General features: G+C 42.2%; 1 protein-coding gene across 2 annotated transcripts in view; it reads right to left on the bottom strand.

The window, feature by feature from the left end:
• The window catches only part of ADAMTS12 (ADAM metallopeptidase with thrombospondin type 1 motif 12), a 314,281-nt gene that overhangs the window by 135,684 nt on the left and 157,993 nt on the right, over positions 1-20,604 (bottom strand). For both annotated transcript variants that reach the window (XM_014831237.3, XM_044779442.2), the window contains exons 4-5: positions 4,412-4,608; positions 3,572-3,655 (exon numbers count right to left, since the gene is read on the bottom strand). In XM_014831237.3, coding sequence (XP_014686723.3) covers positions 3,572-3,655; positions 4,412-4,608 — 281 coding nt within the window. The remainder of the gene's footprint in view (positions 1-3,571; positions 3,656-4,411; positions 4,609-20,604) is intronic.

Genomic DNA, 20,604 nt, shown 5'->3' with positions numbered 1-20,604 from the left:
TCTCTTCTCATCTACAGATGAAGAAAAACAGAGGATGGAGCAAAGCTGTGACTTTCTCAGAGTTACTACCGGATGATGAAAGAGTCAGGACTAGAACGCTGGTCTCCTTGCTCAAAGGGGCAGTCACCTCCCAATACCTCACACTGTACTTTCTGCCTGTGGCTGCCACCCTGATGTTAGTTAAGGGCTCCAATCACTGTGTGCTTTTGTTGGGGCTTCTCATTAGTCAAAGGTATGAAGAATACCTTGAGCCATTTTCTGGGAATCAAGAAAATGAGAAATGTGAATTGCAACTCTCCAATGAGCTGGGAATTCTGTTGTCAAATCATGAACCTGTCATCAACTAATTACCCCGAGGAACTCAAGGGAGCTTTCAGAAGCATTTAACTCTTTCACCAAATTAGTTTTTTTTTTTTTTTTTTTGCTATGATGAGATGCAATCACCAACTCTGAACCAGACTGAGTCCCACCACAAAAGCAACACTCATGCAGCTGAGCTGAGAGATGCCAACTGAGCCTGTGCAAGCAAATACCCACCTCTCCCTTTTGAATATTTGTTCCACATCCGAAATAAAAGGCCCCTGCTTTCCTGGGCTCAGGACAGCCACAACTTTGGAAATTATTCCACGTGGCCTCCTATTTGCCGCAAATAAGTTCCACTTTGTGTGACAACTACTTCTAGTGGAGGGTCTGATTTTAACTTGCCAGGAAGTGAACCCACTTTGGTTCGGTAACAAACCTTGTAGCACTTAGAGATTCTATAAAAGCTTGAATGAGGAGGATATTTGGCATGTGGAGAAAGGAAGCTCCGGCCTTTCTGCAGCGAATAATTTGTGTCTCTGTGCACTTGCAAAATGAGGATGGGAAGAAGAAAAACAATGTAATTGTGATGGAGTCAGAGAGGTAGTAGCCGCCAAATTCTTTCAAAGGACTCCACTGGAGGCAAGAATTTGGTGGCGCTGTTTCCTGGGAATGAAGAGTTGCCGAGTTATAAAGGGCCTGATGTATGGAAGCCACACTTTGAGGACCTACTAGCGCTACTGCTGGGTCTGCAGAGGATAATGGCTTTTCCCTTTCATACCAGAAGAATCTGCTTTTTTTTGGGTCTGAAAACCCTAAATTTCTGTACACTATGTGGCTAAGCATGCATATATGCTAGACCATTAGACAACAGTGACAATTTGTCCTCCAATGTATCAAACTATAATTTTCAAAAAGTTAAAACATAATTCTCATAAAAATATATAGTGAGCACATGTTAAAGATGTATTTAACTCATTAATAAGGAGACAGGTAAGATGACAAAGCTGGTTCAAAGGCAGATAAATAAAACTGACGCGACTACAGTTAGCGAAAAAAAATGAATGCTGGAATGAGATTGCTAAACTAGATACAAAATTAGTTAATGTTCCACAGAACAATAAAACCATCATCTTCAGAGTTACCATCTCTGCTGGACACAGATCATTTTCATCACTACTGGACATAAACCATTTGTTCCCTCTCAGTTTTCTGCATGTTAACACCAAACTTTACCGTGTCTAGGGCCTAATCAATGGTAAATAACAAGCAAAGTTACATTCCCATAGAGTCAGACAGGTCATGTTAGACACTGAAAGGATATATAGGCTTTGTTTTACCTGGTTTCTAAGTTTTGGATAAACTTTCTTAACAAAAGGTTCGCAGGAAGGGAAATAATAGATCCACTGGTATTCCAAGATACCCAAAGTACATCTTGAGCGACTGAGGGAAGTGGGAGTGGTAGGGGACAGAAGAAGAAGGAAAATGAATTCAGGCTCCAAAGACTATTTTTTGAAAATCTTCTAACTGATTGTGGAGGCTTCCCCCATCCAGAAAACTATAAATCCTGCCTTGAGCATTTTGACCTCAAGTCTCTTGCTAATGGAGATTGGAACAATGCCCTTCTTCAACTGTTTCAGCTGCTGGTTAAGCTCTATAAACTGCAAAGGCATTTCATCAGGTTGGCTGATTCATTCATTTATTAAATTTCACTTCATTCATTCATTCATGTCCCAGGCACTGTGCTAGGTGCTGGGGATAGAACCAAGAATACAGAAATACAGTTTCTGCCCTCGTGGAATTTCCATTCTGATGGTGGCTGAGATAAGCACGAAAAGAGTAAGAAAATCCATGGAATATTAATGAATTATGAGAGTGGTATCAATAAAGGAAGTAAACTGCATTCCATGGTAGAAAACAGTAAGTGGCCAGCCTTGAGCAGGTTGATCACTGGGACTTCTCTGAAGAGGCAGCATTTAAACAGAGGCCTGAAAGGTGAGAAGGTACCAGCCATGAGCAGAGCCAGGGCAGGGGTGTTTCAGGTAGTGGAAATCTTAAGTCCACAGATCATGAGGCTGAAATGTACCCTGTGTGTTCCAGAACATACGCAATGTCCAGTGAGTGTGAGGGTGGGAAGCAAGGCAGAGAGTGACATAAGGGAAAGACTGGCAAGGGGGCTGGAGACAAGATATGAAAGTCCCTGCAGGACATAATAAGAAATTTTGATTTTGTTCTAAAAACAAGAGAAAGTCATTAAATAGTTTTCTGTAGTGGAGCAACTCAATTTGTATTTCCAATTATCATTCTAACTGCTGCATAAAGAATGGATTATGGGGGGCAAGGCTTAAAATAGGAAGACAATTTGGGAGTTTACTGTGGTAGCCCAAGCAAGGCATGAGAAGGCCTAAACCAAACAATGACTGTAGAGATGATGAACAGAGGATGGTTTGAGATGTGTTGTGAAGGCAGGAGCACTGTAGGCCTTGCTGTTGAATGTGGAAGATAAGAAAAGGAGGAATCAAGAATGACTCCTAGATTTATGCAATGGTGTACAGAAGTACTATTTACTGAGATGGGTAAGATGGAGGTTGGGGTACAGGAGGAGAAAGAATTGAGATGATTTGGGCAAGAAGTAATCAAGATCTCCATTTAGTAACTTTCCTGGACTTAGTAACTTTCCAAGTTTGAGCAGACTGTGACACATTCAGGTTGAGATGTCAAGTAAGCAAGTGGATAGGAGTCTGGAGCTCAGGTAAGAGGTCTGCGTTTGAAGTATCAGTTGAGAGTCTCAGCATGTGGAAGATATGTAAGTCTCAGAGAACAGATGAAATTCCCAAGGGTAAAAGTGCAGACAGACAAGAGGGCCCAGATCTGAGAGACATGTATTAATATGCAAGAGGTAAATAAACAGTATAAAAGGTTCAACATTTCCATGTCCCTCCTAACTTTTATTGAAATCACCCAACCATAGCATGATTTAGTTTTTTTCCACTGTGGGACATTCTTAGTCACTGCTGTAAATCTGATTTGTGTGTTATTAGATGCAATGACTATCAGGTGAACTAGGTACATCTCAGAAATGTTCTCCATCTCCCACTTGACATCGCTGAATTCCCAAGAAAATAATACAGAAATATTATTTTCCTTCTCCATGGGCTTCTAAACACCTTTCTGGTGCTCTCTTTCTTGTCCATCAAGAGCTCTCCTGAAGAAAGGAGGTAGGGAGCACAAGGATACAGGCCAGAAGAGTGGAAGGGAAGCTGTTCCTTACCTCCTCTTCTTCAAGTAGAATGAGCCGGACGACAACAATGTGGATGGCATTGCCAATGCTTGGGTTATGGAACAACCCAGTGACCTAGAGTCAGAAATGGAAAACCATTAGCCCACATGAATAGATAGTAGATAAATGCCAGAGGAGGGAAAAACAGCATTGTGATGCCCTTAAGATAAATGTTATTTTACAAGTCAGGAAGTTTTGGTGGAGTGCAAAGAAGAGTGAGATATGCCCCTGGCCCAATCCACAGTATGATGCTCAAAGACAACCTTCCCAAGGTGACGGATTGGCTGTGTGCTTGAGGGATTAGCGCCCTTCTTCTCTCTGACCCTTTCCCTGACCCAGGGTCTTCCTCTCTTTTACTATCAGTTACTCAGGCAAATACCTTCCCCCATCTCAATAGGACTAATACTCTCTGCAAAGGCAGAAAACATCAACAATGCAAAAGGGAAGCTTGAAATGAGGAGTCATTAACTTTGTTCCAATTCTAGCTCTAACTACCTGGAGGAAGTCATGTTCTAGTTCTTTGCTTCAGTTTACCCATTTGTGCACAAACAAAAATCAGTGAGATAAAGTCAGACTGAAAGGATGAAGTCACTTGATAGATACCTAATAGAAAATGTAAGTGATAAATTACAAATTTTCCTAGGATACACATTTTTAAGAGAAAGACTAATTTGTCCTGAATTTCCATCCTTAATCACTTCGGCAGGGAATGCATTCATATACATGTGTTAAAAGGACAAAAAAAAAAAGGTCTCTCCTATTTTTGGAGGGTGGAGCATTTCTAATGACCTCTGTTCACCCGCTGCCCCTCCCCCATACAGTCCAACATACCATGTTCATGATGGTGAGGATATAGGACTCCACATTCTCGCTCCCATGGTACTCAATCATCTTCGTGTCGGCCACCACCAGCGTCTCCACCCATCTCTCTTTGCTGATGGAACGCCGAGAGAGGCCTCTGCTTCGCAAGTTGTTCCTCTCCCACTTCTCTCGCTGCAGTTCTAGCTTCTGGGAGGTGCCAAGGCTGTCTAAACATTAAACGGAAGATAGTGGGCTAATTCTACATATCTCTCATCTACTACTCGCTGATGTAAAGATGCAAGGCCGTAAGTTTAATTCAGGTTTAAAAATGTACAAACACGATGCTCTTATATACATGACTGAAGCAGAAGAAAGGACCAATTGAAATGAATAGGACCAAAACAACTGAAATTTAATTCTTACAGGAAAGTTCAAAAGTACTTCTTTGAAATAGTTATTTCCTATGTCATTAAACAGACCCCTCACTATTAAAAAGATGTTATAATCAAGAATGGGAACTTTTTCTTCTCCTTCTCCTCTGCTAAATTATTTAGTGCCTACTGCATTCAAGGCAGCGTACTAGGCTTTAAAATGCCAAGTTGTTTATCCTCATGAACATTTGAGGTACATACTGCTATCTTCATTTTGCAAATGTGGAAATTGATGTTCGAAGTGGCTGGTTAAACAACTTCCCCAAAGTCACACAGTGCATAAATTCAGTGGGAGATCCAGGATTTTCTTCTCTAAAATCATGCATTTTCATATACGCTACACTGTGTCCTGGAGAGTAAAAATCCATAAAACTGGAGAACATGTAAACTGGAAAAGCTGCATGTGGTTCAGGACATCCCACTTCAAGAAGGTACAGAAAGAGCTGGAGAGATTCAGCACAGGACAGTGAAATTACCAAGGTGACCAATAAGTTTCATTGTGAAGAAGATGACTATATGAGGATCATAGTTTGGAAGGCAAAACCTAGGAAAGGCTATAGAATCATGAAGAAAACTGGAATCAATCTCAAAAATCCCGGAATAGTATAACTAGGGAGCACTCCCCTGAAACTTGAAAGAGGTCTATTCAAAACCAAATGGAGCAAAGTGTACTGCTCACATCAGGAAGTTTAACCCAAGTGGTGGTCAAGTCTGAAAAACTTCAATAAGCTCAGAGCGGGTTAGAGAGTTGACAAAAGATGAACTTACCAGGAAGGCAAATAAGGAAAGAAGCCTGGGCTGTTGCAGGAGCAGAGTCCCAGTCTTTGAAGATTTCTATCAGGAAGGCAGCCACACACCACCTACCACTCATTGGCACCCAGGACCCCTGGCTGGGGCGGAACACAGGAGCAGAGTAGCAAACCTCACATCCACTTCCTAATGCCTGGTGATGGCCATCCAGCCTCAGGGTGACTACTTCCCGTGGCAGGGCACTCAGCCACTCACAGGGCATCTTGTTCTCTCAGGCAATTCTGTCCTGCACTGAGCTGAAACCTCCTCCCTGTAATTTCCACCGATTAGTCTGCTCCTGTTCTTCAAAGAATCTAGAACAAGGTCCTCTCCTGAGGTTCTGCCTCAGACATGGAATTGGGACAACTGAAACCATATCCTGCCCCTCTCCCAATGGTGCTCTAGGGGTTGTAGAGTTGATCACACTGATTTGCTATGTGATCCTTCCAGTTCCTCGGTTTCACTGCCTATGTGAAGTTAGAATGCACTGAGTAATATTTACAAAAGAAATGAGATACATGATAGGTCTATATAAATTCAGATTCTATTATTGTGAGTTTTAGTTGAAAATAATAAAGCTGTATTTTGATATAAGACTTTTGAAAAATCATCCAGGATTATGGAATCTTTTGGAGGAAAGTCCTGTGAAGGTTCATAAAAAGGGAGATGGTCAACCCCTCATCTGTGATGGAACAACTTCCCATTTTCCTTCTCCACTTGCTTTGCATGGACAAGTCTGACTTCCCTCGGAAATCTCCACAGATTTTATTGATGGTTTCTAACTCTGCATCCCACCTATCCCCCCGTCTATCACCTTCTCACCCCTTTTTGAACCCAAGGGAACGTTTTCAAACTACAGTCTGTTCCCAAATCTCTGTCTGTAAGCGAGGGGGCAAACCACACCTGAGCCAATGTGGGCCTGAGTTTCTGGAAGGGGTGTTAACAGACTGGGCCATGATGAGGAATCCTACAACTCGAGTTAGGTGTCATCTCCTTCTCTGAATCCCCTCCTGTCTTTGCTGTGTGGGGTCGAATCTCCTCCAAGTTGCAAGGATGCTCAGTGCTCTCCATGAGCGTATGTACTTGGGCCACCAGCAGATAAGCTTGCTTCACCCAGTGCTCTCACAAAGCCCTTGATAACTTGGTCCCTTCCTCTCACTTGGCCCCGCAGGCTCAGAGTCCCTTTCCTCGGCGCTGGTCCCTTTGTATAGGCTTCAGCTCACTGCAGTTGGCCGAGACCATGCAATATGCAGGCCCTTCCTAAAAGCAGGACCTGTGCGCCAGGCTGCAGCCTTGGGTCCCTGGCTGGCTGCGGTTCCCCTCTCCTCCCAGCCCTCAGGTAGCTAAGGTTAGGAGCTGGCAGGGGGCTGGCACAGCTAAGAAGTCGGCAGAACAAAAGTTGATTTCTCTGCTTCTCTCAGTCCTTTCTTTCTTTTCTCACTTCTCCTTCTGTATCCCCCTCCCCTACCTTTTATCTCCTCAACGTTGAGAAAGAGAGTTTAAAGGGGGAAAAAAGATGCTATCTTTAAAGCCTAACAAGTTATTTTCACTTTTCCAGCAAATAGTCAGGCGAGTCACTCAGCTGATGGTCACGTAGGAGGAAACGTGGAAAGGAGACAGGGGTCTTGGTAAAGACATATGCCTATTTAAAATTTTTTTTTCAGTGATTGGCACCTGAGCTGACATCTGTAACCAATCTTCTTTTTCTTTTTTTTTTTTTTCCTTCTTATCCCCAAAGCCCCCATTACATAGTTGTATATTCTAGCTGTAGGTCCTTCTGGCTCTGCCACGTGGGACGCTGCCTCAGCATGGCTTGATGAATGGTGCTAGGTCTGCGCCCAAGATCCGAACTGGTGAAACCCTGGACCACCAAAGCGGAGCGTGCAAACTCAACCACTCGGCCACAGGGCGGGCCCCCTATTTTAACATTTTCAGTAAGACCTACACTAAATGCTTGCTAAAGGCCAGACCCTGTGCTAAGAGCTCCATGCACGATACCTCATTTAATTGTGCCAGCAAATCCCTGAGATAAATCCTATTATCACCATTATATAGATGAGGAAACTGAGGCTCAAAGAGATCAGGTAATTTTCCTAAAGTCACATAGTAAATGAAAGAGCCTGGATCCAGCAGTCTGTCACATTCCACTGCAGCAACAACAGTTTATGGACTAAGCTCTATGGGCAGGCCCTGCTCTACCTTCTTATAAACAGAGGCAAAGAAGTAAGTGACATGATCCTGGCACTTAGACAACAGCCAGTTTGATTTTGGGTAATACAAAATAAACATATGAAAACGTCATTATCAGCGTTCAAAAATTCCCAAGGAGAGGGCTGGCCCCGTGGCTGAGTGGTTAAGTTCGCGCGCTCCACTGCGGCAGCCCAGGGTTTCGCCAGTTCGAGTCCTGGGCAGGGACATGGCACCGCTCATCAAGCCATGCTGAGGTGGCATCCCACATACTACAACTAGAAGGACCCGCAACTAAAAAGAATACACAACTATGTACCAGGGAGCTTTGGGGAGAAAAAGAAAAAATAAAATCTTTAAAAGAAAAAATTCCCAAGGAGAGAGATCAGTTCTATGATGGACAGTGTCAGAAGTTAGCGGAAGGGGTGGGAGGTGAACTGGGCCCTGACGGGACTGAGCTGGGAGAGAGAACGGTACATATCTGGGCCGACTTTGCTGAGTCCTGATGAAGTCATCCCAGACTTGACAGAAGACATGTTTCTGCTTAGAAATTTTGGAAAGTTCAGGAAGCCAGCCCTACACATTTATCTTCAAGGCCTGATGACCAAGCCAGCTAGTTCTTTAGGAGCAAGTGAGGTGCTGATGATTCTGGGACACTCCCCACCACATACACACATATTGTCTTAGTCTGCTCAGGCTGCCATAAGAAAATATCATAGACAGTGGCTTAAACAACAGAAATTTGTTTTCTCACAGTTCTGGAAGCTGGAAGCCAAGAACAAGATGCCAGCATGGCTGGGCTCTGGTGACGGCTCCCTTCTTGCCTTGCAGACAGTTGCCTTCCTACTGTGTGCTGACATGGTCTTTCTCTGATGTGTGCATGTGGAGAGAGACAGATCTCTTTCGCTTTCTATTCTTATAAGCCACCAATCCTCCTGGATTAGGTCCCCCACCTTATGACCTCATTTAACCTCAGTTACCTTCTAAAAGCCCTACATCCAAATACAATCACATTGGGGTCAGAGTTTCAACATGGGAAATCTGGGGGGACATAATTCAGTCTGCACCATACACACTCTGTTGAGAGGTCCCTCTTCTGGGCTGGCCTAGTTTCTGGGCAGGCCTCCATCTGAGCACTTTCCACACTGCTGTAATTTCCTGTTATTTGGGGAGCTGTCCACTTAGGCTTTAAGTACCTAAAGGGCAAGAAGGGTATCTCTTTTAGCTTTGTACCCAGCGTTCAACACAGGCATACCTCAGACACATTGCTGGTTGGGTTCCAGACCATTGCAATAAAGCAAATATCTCAATAAAGTGAGTCACACGAATTTTTTGGTTTCCCAGTGCATATAAAAGTTATGTTTACACTATACTGTAGTCTATTAAGTGTGCAATAGCATTATGTCTAAAAAAGCAATGTACATACTTTAATTTAAAAATCCTATTTTGCTAAAAAATGCTAACCATCATCTGAGCCTTCAGCAATTTATAATCTTTTTGCTGGTGGAGGGTCTTATAAAAAACGCAGTGTCTATGTAGTGTAATAAAGCTAAACATAATAGGGGCTGGCCCTGTGGCCCAGTAGTTAAGTTTGCATGCTCTGTTTTGGCGGCCCAGGGTTCACTGGTTCGGATCCTGGGTGCTGACCTAGCACTGCTCGTCAGGCCATGTTGTGGTGGTGTCCCACACAGAAGAACTAGAATGACCTACAACTAGGGTATACAACTATGTACTGGGGCTTTTGGGAGGAAAAAAAAGAAAGAGGAAGATTGGCAACAGATGTTAGCTCAGGACCAATCTTCCTCACCAAAAAAAAAAAACCACACACAAAAAAAGCTAAGCACAATAAAACCAGGTATGCCTGTACCATGTTTGGCAACTAGTGGTACCCAATAAATGTTTGGTGTGTGGGTGAAGGAAAAACTGATGATAAATGGGAAGCAATTTGTGAATCACAAATAAGGGAGAACTATGAAAGTTGTCCTCTTCCCCGTGAGAGGAATTGTTTCAATTAGAGAATTCTCCACACTGAGACTGTGAAGGGTTTGTTTTAAGGGGAGAAATCCAGCCAAATGAGCAGTTTAAGTAAAGACAATTTCCAATCCCAACATAGGACTGACTTTCCTAAACTCGAAGCTAAGGAAGTCCAGCCATCTGTCAGTGTCTACTGAGATGTCCAGGACACCCCGTGCGCTAACACAGCAGAGGTCCCAGAGATCCCTGGGAAATATAAATAATTGAGTATTTTTTCCTTCCCAAGATGCTTTAGGCAGCTCTTCAAAAGCCCACGCTCGTTTAGAGCTTTCTGAGGTAGCAGAGCTGTTAGCTGCCGCCTGTCTCTCAGACTCAGGGCCATCTGCAGACGGGCAGGGATCATGCCTTGAGGAAGCTGCATGGAGGAGGCTCAAGTTGCACCAGGGAGGAAGAAGGTGAATACAGACAATGGAAGATTCTGGAAATCACAAAGCTTCCTGTCCTTTAAGGGGTGCTTCTTAGAATTCCAGTAGCTTCTGGCTTGGGCAATGAAGCCATCTCTTCTGCTTAGGGAAGTGCTCAAGGCTTGCCTCCTACCCTCACTCAACTCTTCCCTAATCTGGATTCTCTTCTGCTGCCTCACACCCAGATTTCCCAAAGAGAAGAAGTACTTCTGCCTAGTCTGTAAAGATTGACCACTAATTGGAAATTGGCCATTAACTGTACCTACTGTCAGGTTTGAGGCCAAGCTTCCTTCAAGAAGATCTTCTCAAGTTAATCTTCTCCAGGCCACACTCGACAGCTTCCAGAATAGTGCGACCCAGTACCCTTCCTCCCACCTTCCTCCCACCTTGTGACTGAGGTTTCCAAAACACCACAACTCAGCAACAACACAAACACTAACAGCCACCTCTGATGGAGTGCCTATCAAAAGCCTGACCTCTGATAAACATATTTTTGTTGTTCTTTAATTCTAAATAACTACATGAGGTAAGTCTTATTATTGCTATTTTAAAATGGGAAAAATGAGATTCAGAAAGGATACAAAATTTGCTGAAAGCCTCACAGCCAACAGACAAGCATCTTAGATGAGTTGGTCCGAGTCTCATGGTGTGGAGATGGGGGTGGGGTTCCATCACCTGCCTGGAAACTTCAGTGTGGGGAGTGGACAGAATCAGTTCAAAAAGATCATCTAGGGGAGAAGTTAGATCAAAATCCAGCTGACCCCAGAGCTCTGAGTCCCCACTAATTGTGAACAATGCTTGAAGGAAATTTGTGTAGGAGAAGCTTAGTAGGTAATGTGTGACCTTTTAATGCCAGCTTTCTGGAGACAATGTCTTGCTTCTCTGATATAACCCAGACAAATGCTACTCAGAGAAGATGTCCTGGACCCAGAGTTGGTGGCCAAAGAGATGGCATTAGGAAAAAAGAAGGAGAACATAACAGCTTCAGGCTGACAGGTCTCGAATAGCTTCTGTCCAGGCCCGCTGTTGAACTGCTCACTCCCCATCGCAGTGGGCTTGGCCTGAATCACTTCTGCATTGAGCCACTTGCAAGCCCCACGACCTTGGACAAGTGTTCCCACACCCCTTCCCCATCATGTAATGAGGAAACTGAACTCAACTCCTACTTTTAATACTTATTTTAGTCACGGAAACTTTTCTTCAAATAAAGGTTATGCAGAAAGCAAAAGAAAGAAAGAATCCCAAAGCTGCTGTGATCACTGGGATGTGGCAGATGGCCCTCAAGGGGGACTGCACATGGCGTGGCTTTAAACCACCAGATGACACCATCTCTAAGGGTCCTTTCAACTGTGGTGTTCTTTGAGTTGCGCAATACATCCTTCCACGGCTCATGCATAATTATCAGCAGTTTGCTGCTATCACACACTTGCAACCAGACTCCCTTCTTGGCAGAACACTGGGGCCTTTTCCAACAGAGTTGAATGTCAGTGCTAATGCTCATATCTATTAGCAATAAAGGCTGAGCTGCCAGAGGCGTCCATCTCTTCAGGCTGGCTTTGGGTAGATTTGAAATGCCTCAGCTCATTTTCTTTTTTCTCTTTTTTTTTGAGGGAAATTAGCCCTGAGCTAACATCTGCTGCCAATCCTCTTTTTGCTGAGGAAGACTGGCCCTGAGCTCACATCCATGCCCATCTTCCTCTACTTTATATGTGGGATGCCTACCACAGCATGGCTTTTGCCAAGCAATGCCATGTCCACACTCAGGACCTGAACCAGCGAACCCTGGGCCGCCGAAGCGGAACGTGTGCACTAACCCACTGCGCCACCGGGACGGCCCCCACCTCAGCTCGTTTTCATTAAAAAAAAAAAGTTTACCTCATTCACCATGAAACAAAAATATTTTTACACTTAGGAAACAGACTATCCATTTTTCAAAAACTGGCCACTATTAAAGTGAAAATAGCTGTCATTGAAGAGAAACAAGTGAACCAGCAAGAGTCTACGCCCCCTCTTCCATCTGTGGGGAGATGAGTGATGGACCAGCATCTCACATTTACCTAGGCCGGTCCTGAGCTTCAGCAGGACCTTCCAAGGAAAGGCCCACTGCAGAACTCCATATCTACTTCCCTACACATTCTGACAGTGCTTTTAAAGAATACCGAGTTCTCCAAACACAGAATGTGCTCAATAAATATGGTGCAAACTGCTAACAGTCTTTTCTTAATGCTCACATGGACCTACAGCCAACTGTTGACAAAAGAAGGAAAAATGAATCAGTGCTATCCAAATAGATCTAAGCCAATCGTGGCAGGAAACCTAAGCTAGGTAACCTCGGTGTCCCTTCCCCATCTGCCTAGATCCCCTCTCAGTTGTTTATATTAAGGCCTTAAAACTACCATGTCAAATACTGAACGTGCCTACGGCAATTTGTGCCTGCCTTCATGATGACTGTATCAGACCACCAGTTGTCCCCAATATTTGTATAACTCAGTTATACAATATTTGTTCTTCCTCCTTGATTTTCTGCTTGGCACATGGCCTCCTAGATTGAAGACTAAATTCCCCAGCCTCCCTTGCAGCTAAATTCTGACCAATGAGACACAAGGGGAAGTGCTGCATGTAACTTTCAGAACTTAAAGGGAGGGCATGGGTACTTCTTTTCCTCTTCCTCCTTCCTAGCCTGAATGTGGATGGTCTAGACAAGGAAGTGGAAGCCAGATGTCAAAGAAGATAGAACAACAATTTAGAAGACAGACAACAGAAGGAGCCTGAGTTCCTGATGATGGTAGAGTTCCAGGCCAGCCTTGGACATTTTATCTCCAAATTTCATTTAAGTGAGAAAGAACTAAGTCTATTTTTCAACTAGAATGGAAGAGGGCTATTTTGTCTATTTTGTTCACTCCTTTATCCCCAGCACTTAGAATAGTTCCTTGCACTCAATAACAGTATTTCAAATAAATAAGTCTTATTTGAGGTTTTCTGTTACACATAAACATATACAATCCCAAATGATATGATGACTTAACCACTCCCTCCATGTTTGGAAGCACTATCTCTTTTCATCCATAACCCGCAGGGGGTGGGTTGCTTTCATCTCCAAGTCCATCCCCTTGGCTCAGCAAGTTCAATGAGTACACAGTGGGTTCTCTTTCCATACCTCCACTCTGTCAATAGCAGGAATAAGAGTGATCCCCCAATGCCTTCCAGAAACAGTATACTTAGAAGGCTACACATCCACTCTTGTCCTGGAGAAAACAATCCCATGAGTCATATCTATGGTCGTCTTAACAGATGTGAAGGCACCAAGGTTTCGTGGAGAGGAGAAGAAAACACTATTCATGCTTGAGAACCTCAATTTGGATGCACATTTAAATGAAGCAAGAAAATTCTGGGTGATACCTCCTGGGCTGCTCATTTATTAACACTGCCCACTGGCATCAGAGGCTCAGCATGTCTGTTAGCAAGAAACCTAACAGGCAGCTACTTCCACTGCTGCGACCACCAGATCACACATAACTGCGTGATATTTCATTTCACCAACTTAACTTCAGGGCATAAAAGGTCTAAGCTCTTCCTGTGCTCCCAGAGCCTCTCAGAAAATGAACATCCTGAGTAATAAATGTCAACTTGGCAAGAGAGCAACAGTCAAGCTGAAAGTCAAGGGTAAAGCAATCTTTGAGCACACTAATCAGAGAGAGACATCACACAGACCTTGAGAAACCATCTACCCCAGCTTCGAACAGACAGCAACAGAACAATTCCACCCTAAAGAGATCATTTTTAAAGAAAGTGAAAGAGACCATATTTACGTACAAATGTGCATATTACACACACACACACACACACACATGTTCACAGTGCTTTCCCTTTACTTAATGCTTAGTTTTACAACAATATAACTTCTTACACACCAATTTATTCCAAGCATAATATTTGTATTTATACAGGTTTCAAAATGTTCTGTTTTCCTCCTAGCATACATAGCCCGCCTCTACCCAGATCCTAGGCCAAAATAGATACAACTGCTTGAAGTTTTCCTCTGTGGGACATTTTTTGTCGGGTAATTGGTTTGCTCTGGTTTCTAGTACTTTTTCAGTTTCAGCTTTATGCAGTGTCTCCTTCCAGCTCTTCGCTTTTTTTTTAATTGAGGTCACCTTGGTTTATATCACTATATAAATTTCAGGTGTGCATAATTATATTTAGACTTCTGCATAGACTGCAAAAGAATGAAAGTAGATCATTCTCTTACACTATACACAAAAATTAACTCAAAATGGATTAAATTCTTGAATGTAAGACCTGAAACCATAAAACTCCTAGAAGAAAACATAAGGTAGTATGCTCTTTGACATCAGTCTTAGCAGTATCTTTTTGAATATCACGTCTCCTCAGACAAGGAAAACAAAAGAAATAAACAAACGGGATTACATTAGACTAAAAAGCTCCTGCACAGCAAAGGAAACCATCAACAAAACCAAAAGACAACCTACCCACTGGGAGAAAATATTTGCAAATCATATATCCAACAAGGGGTTAATATCCAAAATATATAAAAAACTCATACAACTCAACAATAACAACAAAAAACCTGATCAAAAAATGAGCAGAGGATATGAACAGATATTTTTTCAAAGAAGGTATACAGATGGCCAACAGGCCCATGAAAAGATGTTCTCTACGTTTTATGAGCTCAGAAACTTGTCCTCAGTACCCTACACGTGGGTTCTTAAAATGCAGAGTTCAGAACTCCAGGGAAGCCATCATCTTCAGCATTTGGTTAACCTCTGGTGTCTGCATTCTCATCTTTTTTCTTTTTTTCTTTTTGCCTCTGAGAACCTCACTCATGTTCATGCCCACTCCACTATCTGCATTTAAGGAAAAGAAATATTTTTTAAAGTTCTTTATCCAGAATTTTTGTTTCCCATACTGGAGGTAAGGGTTAGGGGTTTCTAATCTACAATATGTTTGTGTCACTTTTCATGATCAGCCACACTATATTTACAAAATAATATATTTACTTTACAAAATGTTTTGGTTGAGTAGGAAATGCTATACAGTATAGAGTTTCCCAATGTGTTATAGGAATCTCTTTTCTAAATAGTCTAGAGGCACTGAACGCAGTTTTTTCTTTGCCCTCTGGGACATCACAGACCTGACAAAGGAATTCAGAACGGGGGAACTCAGGAGACATAAATTATAATCCTCAGGGACATTTTATCACCTGCAATCATGGATCACTTTGCTCTTGTGACAAGTGCCAAAAAGAGAGATTCTGCAATTTGCTTTTTTCTAGTAAAGGTCAGAATGATATAACTCTTGTTATGAACCAAAGGCAGGATTTTATCTATTATGAAATGTAGCAAATAAAATGAATTTGCCACTGTAATCTCTTAGCTCAAAGCTCTGTGTTTTGTTTAATTTTCCTGTGCCTGGGTCAGCCTGCTGTTTTGGACAGCATCTTCCTGAGAAGGACAACTTTCTTTTCAAGAGAGAACTGGATCACTGTCTCAGTCATCTGTGTAACTCAAGACTCAGCATTGCGCCCGGCGTCTTTTAATGTTCAATAATTATTTGCTGAATGAGTATATGGGTTCATTCACTTAATGTTTATTTGTGGGGTTGGGGTGGTATACAGAGCAGTAAACAAAAGAGAAAAAAATGGTATTTACATATTTCTAGTGAACCTAATCTGAATTTTATCATTCATTCATCAAACATGAGCCCCTTTGGGCATGACTTTAGGCCAGTAACAAAGATGAGCACTCTAGAGAAGCTGGAAGTAGATAAGCCACTCACAGGGCTCATTTGGGCAGGATTTATTAATTTGTTAGTGCTGAACTGGTCTCAAATAGCTGAAGACAAAGGCAACATCAAGGGTGACAGGACGCTAGGTCCTTCACAGGGCTGATGACAGGTTCCAAAGTCACCCTGGGCCTCCCTCACATAGGATAGGCCAGGCTGAGAAGCAGACACTGGCGAAGGGCCACATAAGGATCAGGCAGGCCCCTGAGTCCCCCTCCATATTGTCTCTCCTCCTCACTCTGGGGAGGAGTTACCTACCAGAACGAGAGTGAGTATTTCAAATGCTGAAGGTGGCAATGACCAGAAGAAGAACAATTATCTGGAAAAGTTCCAGAAGTTATCTTGGGGCAAGAGAAAGTCCCTCACAGAGAGAACTAGACTCCAATTATGTAGGGTCAGGGCCACAACCCAAGACACCCAAGGCCACAGCTGATGGTCACCGACCGGCTCTGATGAGACATCTGAATCCCACAAATACTGAACTCATCCTTTCCCAATTCCCTTTAGGGTCCCCTCCATCTATGCAAGGAACATGTCATCCAACATTAAGGCTTCATGAGCCATCATGTTAACTTAGTCATTTCTTTCTCCTTCCCAACCTCTACACTTTTCTCAGCCCAGTTACCCAACTCCAACCCCTAACCCCCAAAGTAGAATGCTAACAACAAAAGTACACACATGTCAAAATTGGGCAAATTTTGTTTCCTAAAGCAAACACTATTATGGAGTAAGGTGCTCTCCTGTCTCTAAGGGACAAGGGAACCCACAAAATAACAAGACATTCCCATTTCAGCTCTGAAATTTCTTGGAAGCTCATTAGAGAAAGTGAGGTTGTGGGTAATTTTTTCTCTTATCCACTTTATTGCATTTTCTATATCACTTTTATAGTTGGAAAAATAAACTTTAAAATATGGTGAAGACTCTATTTTTATTTTCTTCACCACAATTCTATAATTTAACAGCAGCATTTTTCTGAGTTTCTTCTCTAATTCTCTTGTTAATGTCCAGCCTTTTAACTGAGTAACCAAAAGCTATTTTCTCCAACCACCTAAATGCTCCCCTAGCAACAGCAATCACATAGTAACCTACATAATTATTGAGAAATATAAATCTACCCAATTTGTCTATTCATCCATTTCCTGGTTCTCCAGAGGTAGAGAAATAGACCTGCAGGGGAATGCAAAAATTAAGGAGAAGAAACGGAATTATTCTCTCTAAGTAATAAGCCAGCCATTCTTCTATGAAGGTTTGCGGCTGGTAAAGAGCTTTGAAAATAAGAGCCAGCATTTCCATTAATGAACTAGAGATACATGAAGTATAAAGAGAGACAATGAACTTGGCCAGATAAACACACTTCCTGGGGCAATAGAAAGAACACTATGGTCCAGAGAAGACAGAACAATACACAGGCGGCAAGCCACATGTGGCAATTGAGCACATGAAATGTGCCAAGTCAAAACTGAAATGTGCTGTAGATGCAAAATGCACCCTGGATTTCAAAGAGTTGGTATGAAAAAAAAAGAATGTAAACAATCACATAAACAATCTAGATTGATTATATATTGCAATAATCTTCTGGATATTTTGGGTTAAGTAAATTACTAAAATTAATTTCACTTATTTCTTTTTATTTTTCTCTTTTTTCTTGGCTGCTAGAAAACTGAGAATTACATATGTGACTTGCATTCGTGGCTCACATAGTATTTTTATTGCATGGCACTTGTTTGGAGCTCAAGGCACATGGCTATTAATCCAGGGTCTCCTGATTACTTGCTGTTTTGTCTAATGTCTGACTCAGAACTGCCATAAGGAAGGAGTAAATTAGAATGTGAGATGAAGGTCAAACACAATAACTGCCACATACCACAGTCACAATAAATGTTATTTCGTTTTCCTCACTCTTATCTGCAATTAAAGATATGATGTCCATGATAGGTCAAAACACTACTTCCACTTATTTTCAGTTAGTTTATTTAATTCCACTGACTGGGGAGAGGCATGACTTTGGCCAGCGGGGCTGCCTCATCCCTGTCCTTGCCTTGTAAAATATCTCAGTTCCTCACCCACTAGTATAAAGCGACAAGAAAGCAGCATTCAGAAGCAAATAATTTTTGCCTATTGTTTTTCCATATTCTTTTTTTAGGGAGGAGAGAAAGAGAGAGATCAGCCTTAAAAAAGGAAGGGCATTCTCAAATGTGCTACAACATGAATGAAACTTGAGGACATTATGCTAAGTGAGATAGTCAGTCACAAGAGGACAAATACTGTAAGATTCCACTAATACGAAGCACCTAGAGTACTCAAATTCATAGAGACAGATAACAGAATGGTAGTTGCCAAGGGCTGGCAGGGGAGGGAAATCATGAGAAGTTATTGTTTCATTGGTACAGAGTTTCAGTCTGGGAAGATGAAAAAAGTTCTGGAGATAATAGATAGTGGTGATGGTTACACAACAATGTCGATGTATTTAAGGCCACTGAAATGTACACAAATTAGCTTAAATGGCACATTTTATGTTATATGGATTTTACCACAATTTAAAAAATGAATTTTAAAAAAAGGAACTTCCATGGTAGATTGTGGATGTTGAATTGAATACAGATGAACTATTCTCCTGCACTTTCTATTGCTACATCAATAAGTCCCACCGTGACCTTTAGGTTCTCAAAGAGACTCATCACCACCACTGTTTCACAGTCGCTTATGAAGGCGTTAACATTTCAGTGGTGGGGTTATCAAAGTAAGACTTTTCTAAATAAGCTTCAGTTAACATTTTAATTAGCCAGAAATTTCATTTCCAAAACATTCCAGTGAAACAAAGTATGTATGACAATAACATTAATTAGTTATTTCCCTGGATCTCTCCTTGACCCTGGACTGCAGCCTGGCTGGTCCTGCCCTCTGTGACTTGATCCTCCTGTCTGGGGGTTACAATCCATCCATCGATGCTGATGAACCAGTCCTGGCTCACCCTCTATGCCTCTGCCCACTTCTGCCCTCTTGAGCCCATTAGAGTTTCTTGGGTAGCTCTTTTTGGCTTAATATTGTCAACCTGAGATACTGTCCTCTGTAGGTCTGTTTGCTTTTTTGCACCATACAGAGCAAGTGTCTAACTGTTGCATTCTAATCTTCCACCTAACTCCTCATTTGTTAGCCCAAGATGGCAGCTCTCATCACACATCTACCCCACATAACTCCTCTCTGAGATGTCGCTTCGAGTCTCCTGGCTTTAGAGATAGAGGTTCTGGAATTTTCTCTTCTCAAAAATGGGGTAGGAATTCCATACACTTAAACTGTGATATTTCATTAGGCATAAGATATTGTGCGTGTATTCAGAACCTAACAGGCCTGCACTAGCCTCTCTGGGAACAAATAAAGTATAAACTATATTTTTTAACCTCAAGATATTATCTCATTTATTGGAGAAGAAAAAAACCAACAGGAAGAAACAATCATACAAACAATAAGTGATTAAATGTTGCTAAGTGGTGACATCAGTTTTGAGGGAAAAGAGATGAAGGAAAGTTGGATTCAATGAGCACCTGGTAGTTTCCAGTCACCATGCCAGCCCTGAAATGACAGAGATGAATAAAGTCAACTTTACTTTCACGGAGGTGCTCTGTCCCGTTAGCAGATGGAACAGCCCTACTTCTCAAGGTGGTAAGTGGGTCTTTCAACGTGGGTAGAATGTAACCAGACAGAGGAGAAAGGAGAACAGATGGGGCAAGCAGGATGAGCAAAGGTGAGGAGAGGAGGATGGATCCTGTAGCTTTTGAGAACTCAGAATGGCCTGGATAATTCCAAACTGCCTAATCCTAAACTATTTTCATTTGCCGAGTGATTAGGGGACATCAGCTCTCCTTTATAATTACATTACACTTTGCTTATTAAAATGAGCTTGAATTTCTGAACCTACACAAATTGGGATGATGGGAGGAATTCAGAGAGGAGAAAAGGGCTGCAGATGGAAGCTGGGCGGGAATTCTGATTCTGCGGCAAAGACTCCATAAAGCGGACATCTCCACGTCCATACAGAGTGGGAACTCATCATGGTTCCCAGCATACAAATATGAATATCGAACAATGTCAAACAGATAGGCTGAAAGAATTGAAAGGGGATGACTGAACCTTGCTCTTCCCAATCAGAGCATGTATCTTTACACAATCAGAGTTGCTTCTCTTAACAACCTGGGAGGAGGAGAGTAGATATCACTAACCCTGTTTTCCAGATACATCAACTGCATTTTAAAAAGCTTAAATTAGGAGGCATAGACAAAAAGATCAATGGAACAGAATGGAGAGTCCAGAAATGGACCCATAGGAAGATGCCTAGCCGAGTTTTGACAAAGGCGCAAAGCAATTCAACGGAGGAGATGCTGGAGCAATTGGACATCCATAGGCAAGACAGACAGGCAAACAACAAGAGCTTTGACCTAAATCTTACTTCTTATATAAAAATTACTTCAAAATGTATGGACTTAATCATAAAATGTAAAACTATGAAATTATTAGAAAAAATAGGAGAAAATCTTTGAGATCTAAGACTAGGCAAAGTGTTCTTAGATTTAGATCATTC

The sequence above is a fragment of the Equus asinus genome, chromosome 10 (assembly GCF_041296235.1).
Source record: "Equus asinus isolate D_3611 breed Donkey chromosome 10, EquAss-T2T_v2, whole genome shotgun sequence".
NCBI classification, from domain to species: domain Eukaryota; kingdom Metazoa; phylum Chordata; class Mammalia; order Perissodactyla; family Equidae; genus Equus; species Equus asinus.
Note: the sequence above shows the minus strand (reverse complement) of the source record. Positions and strands in the feature narration are given on the sequence as shown.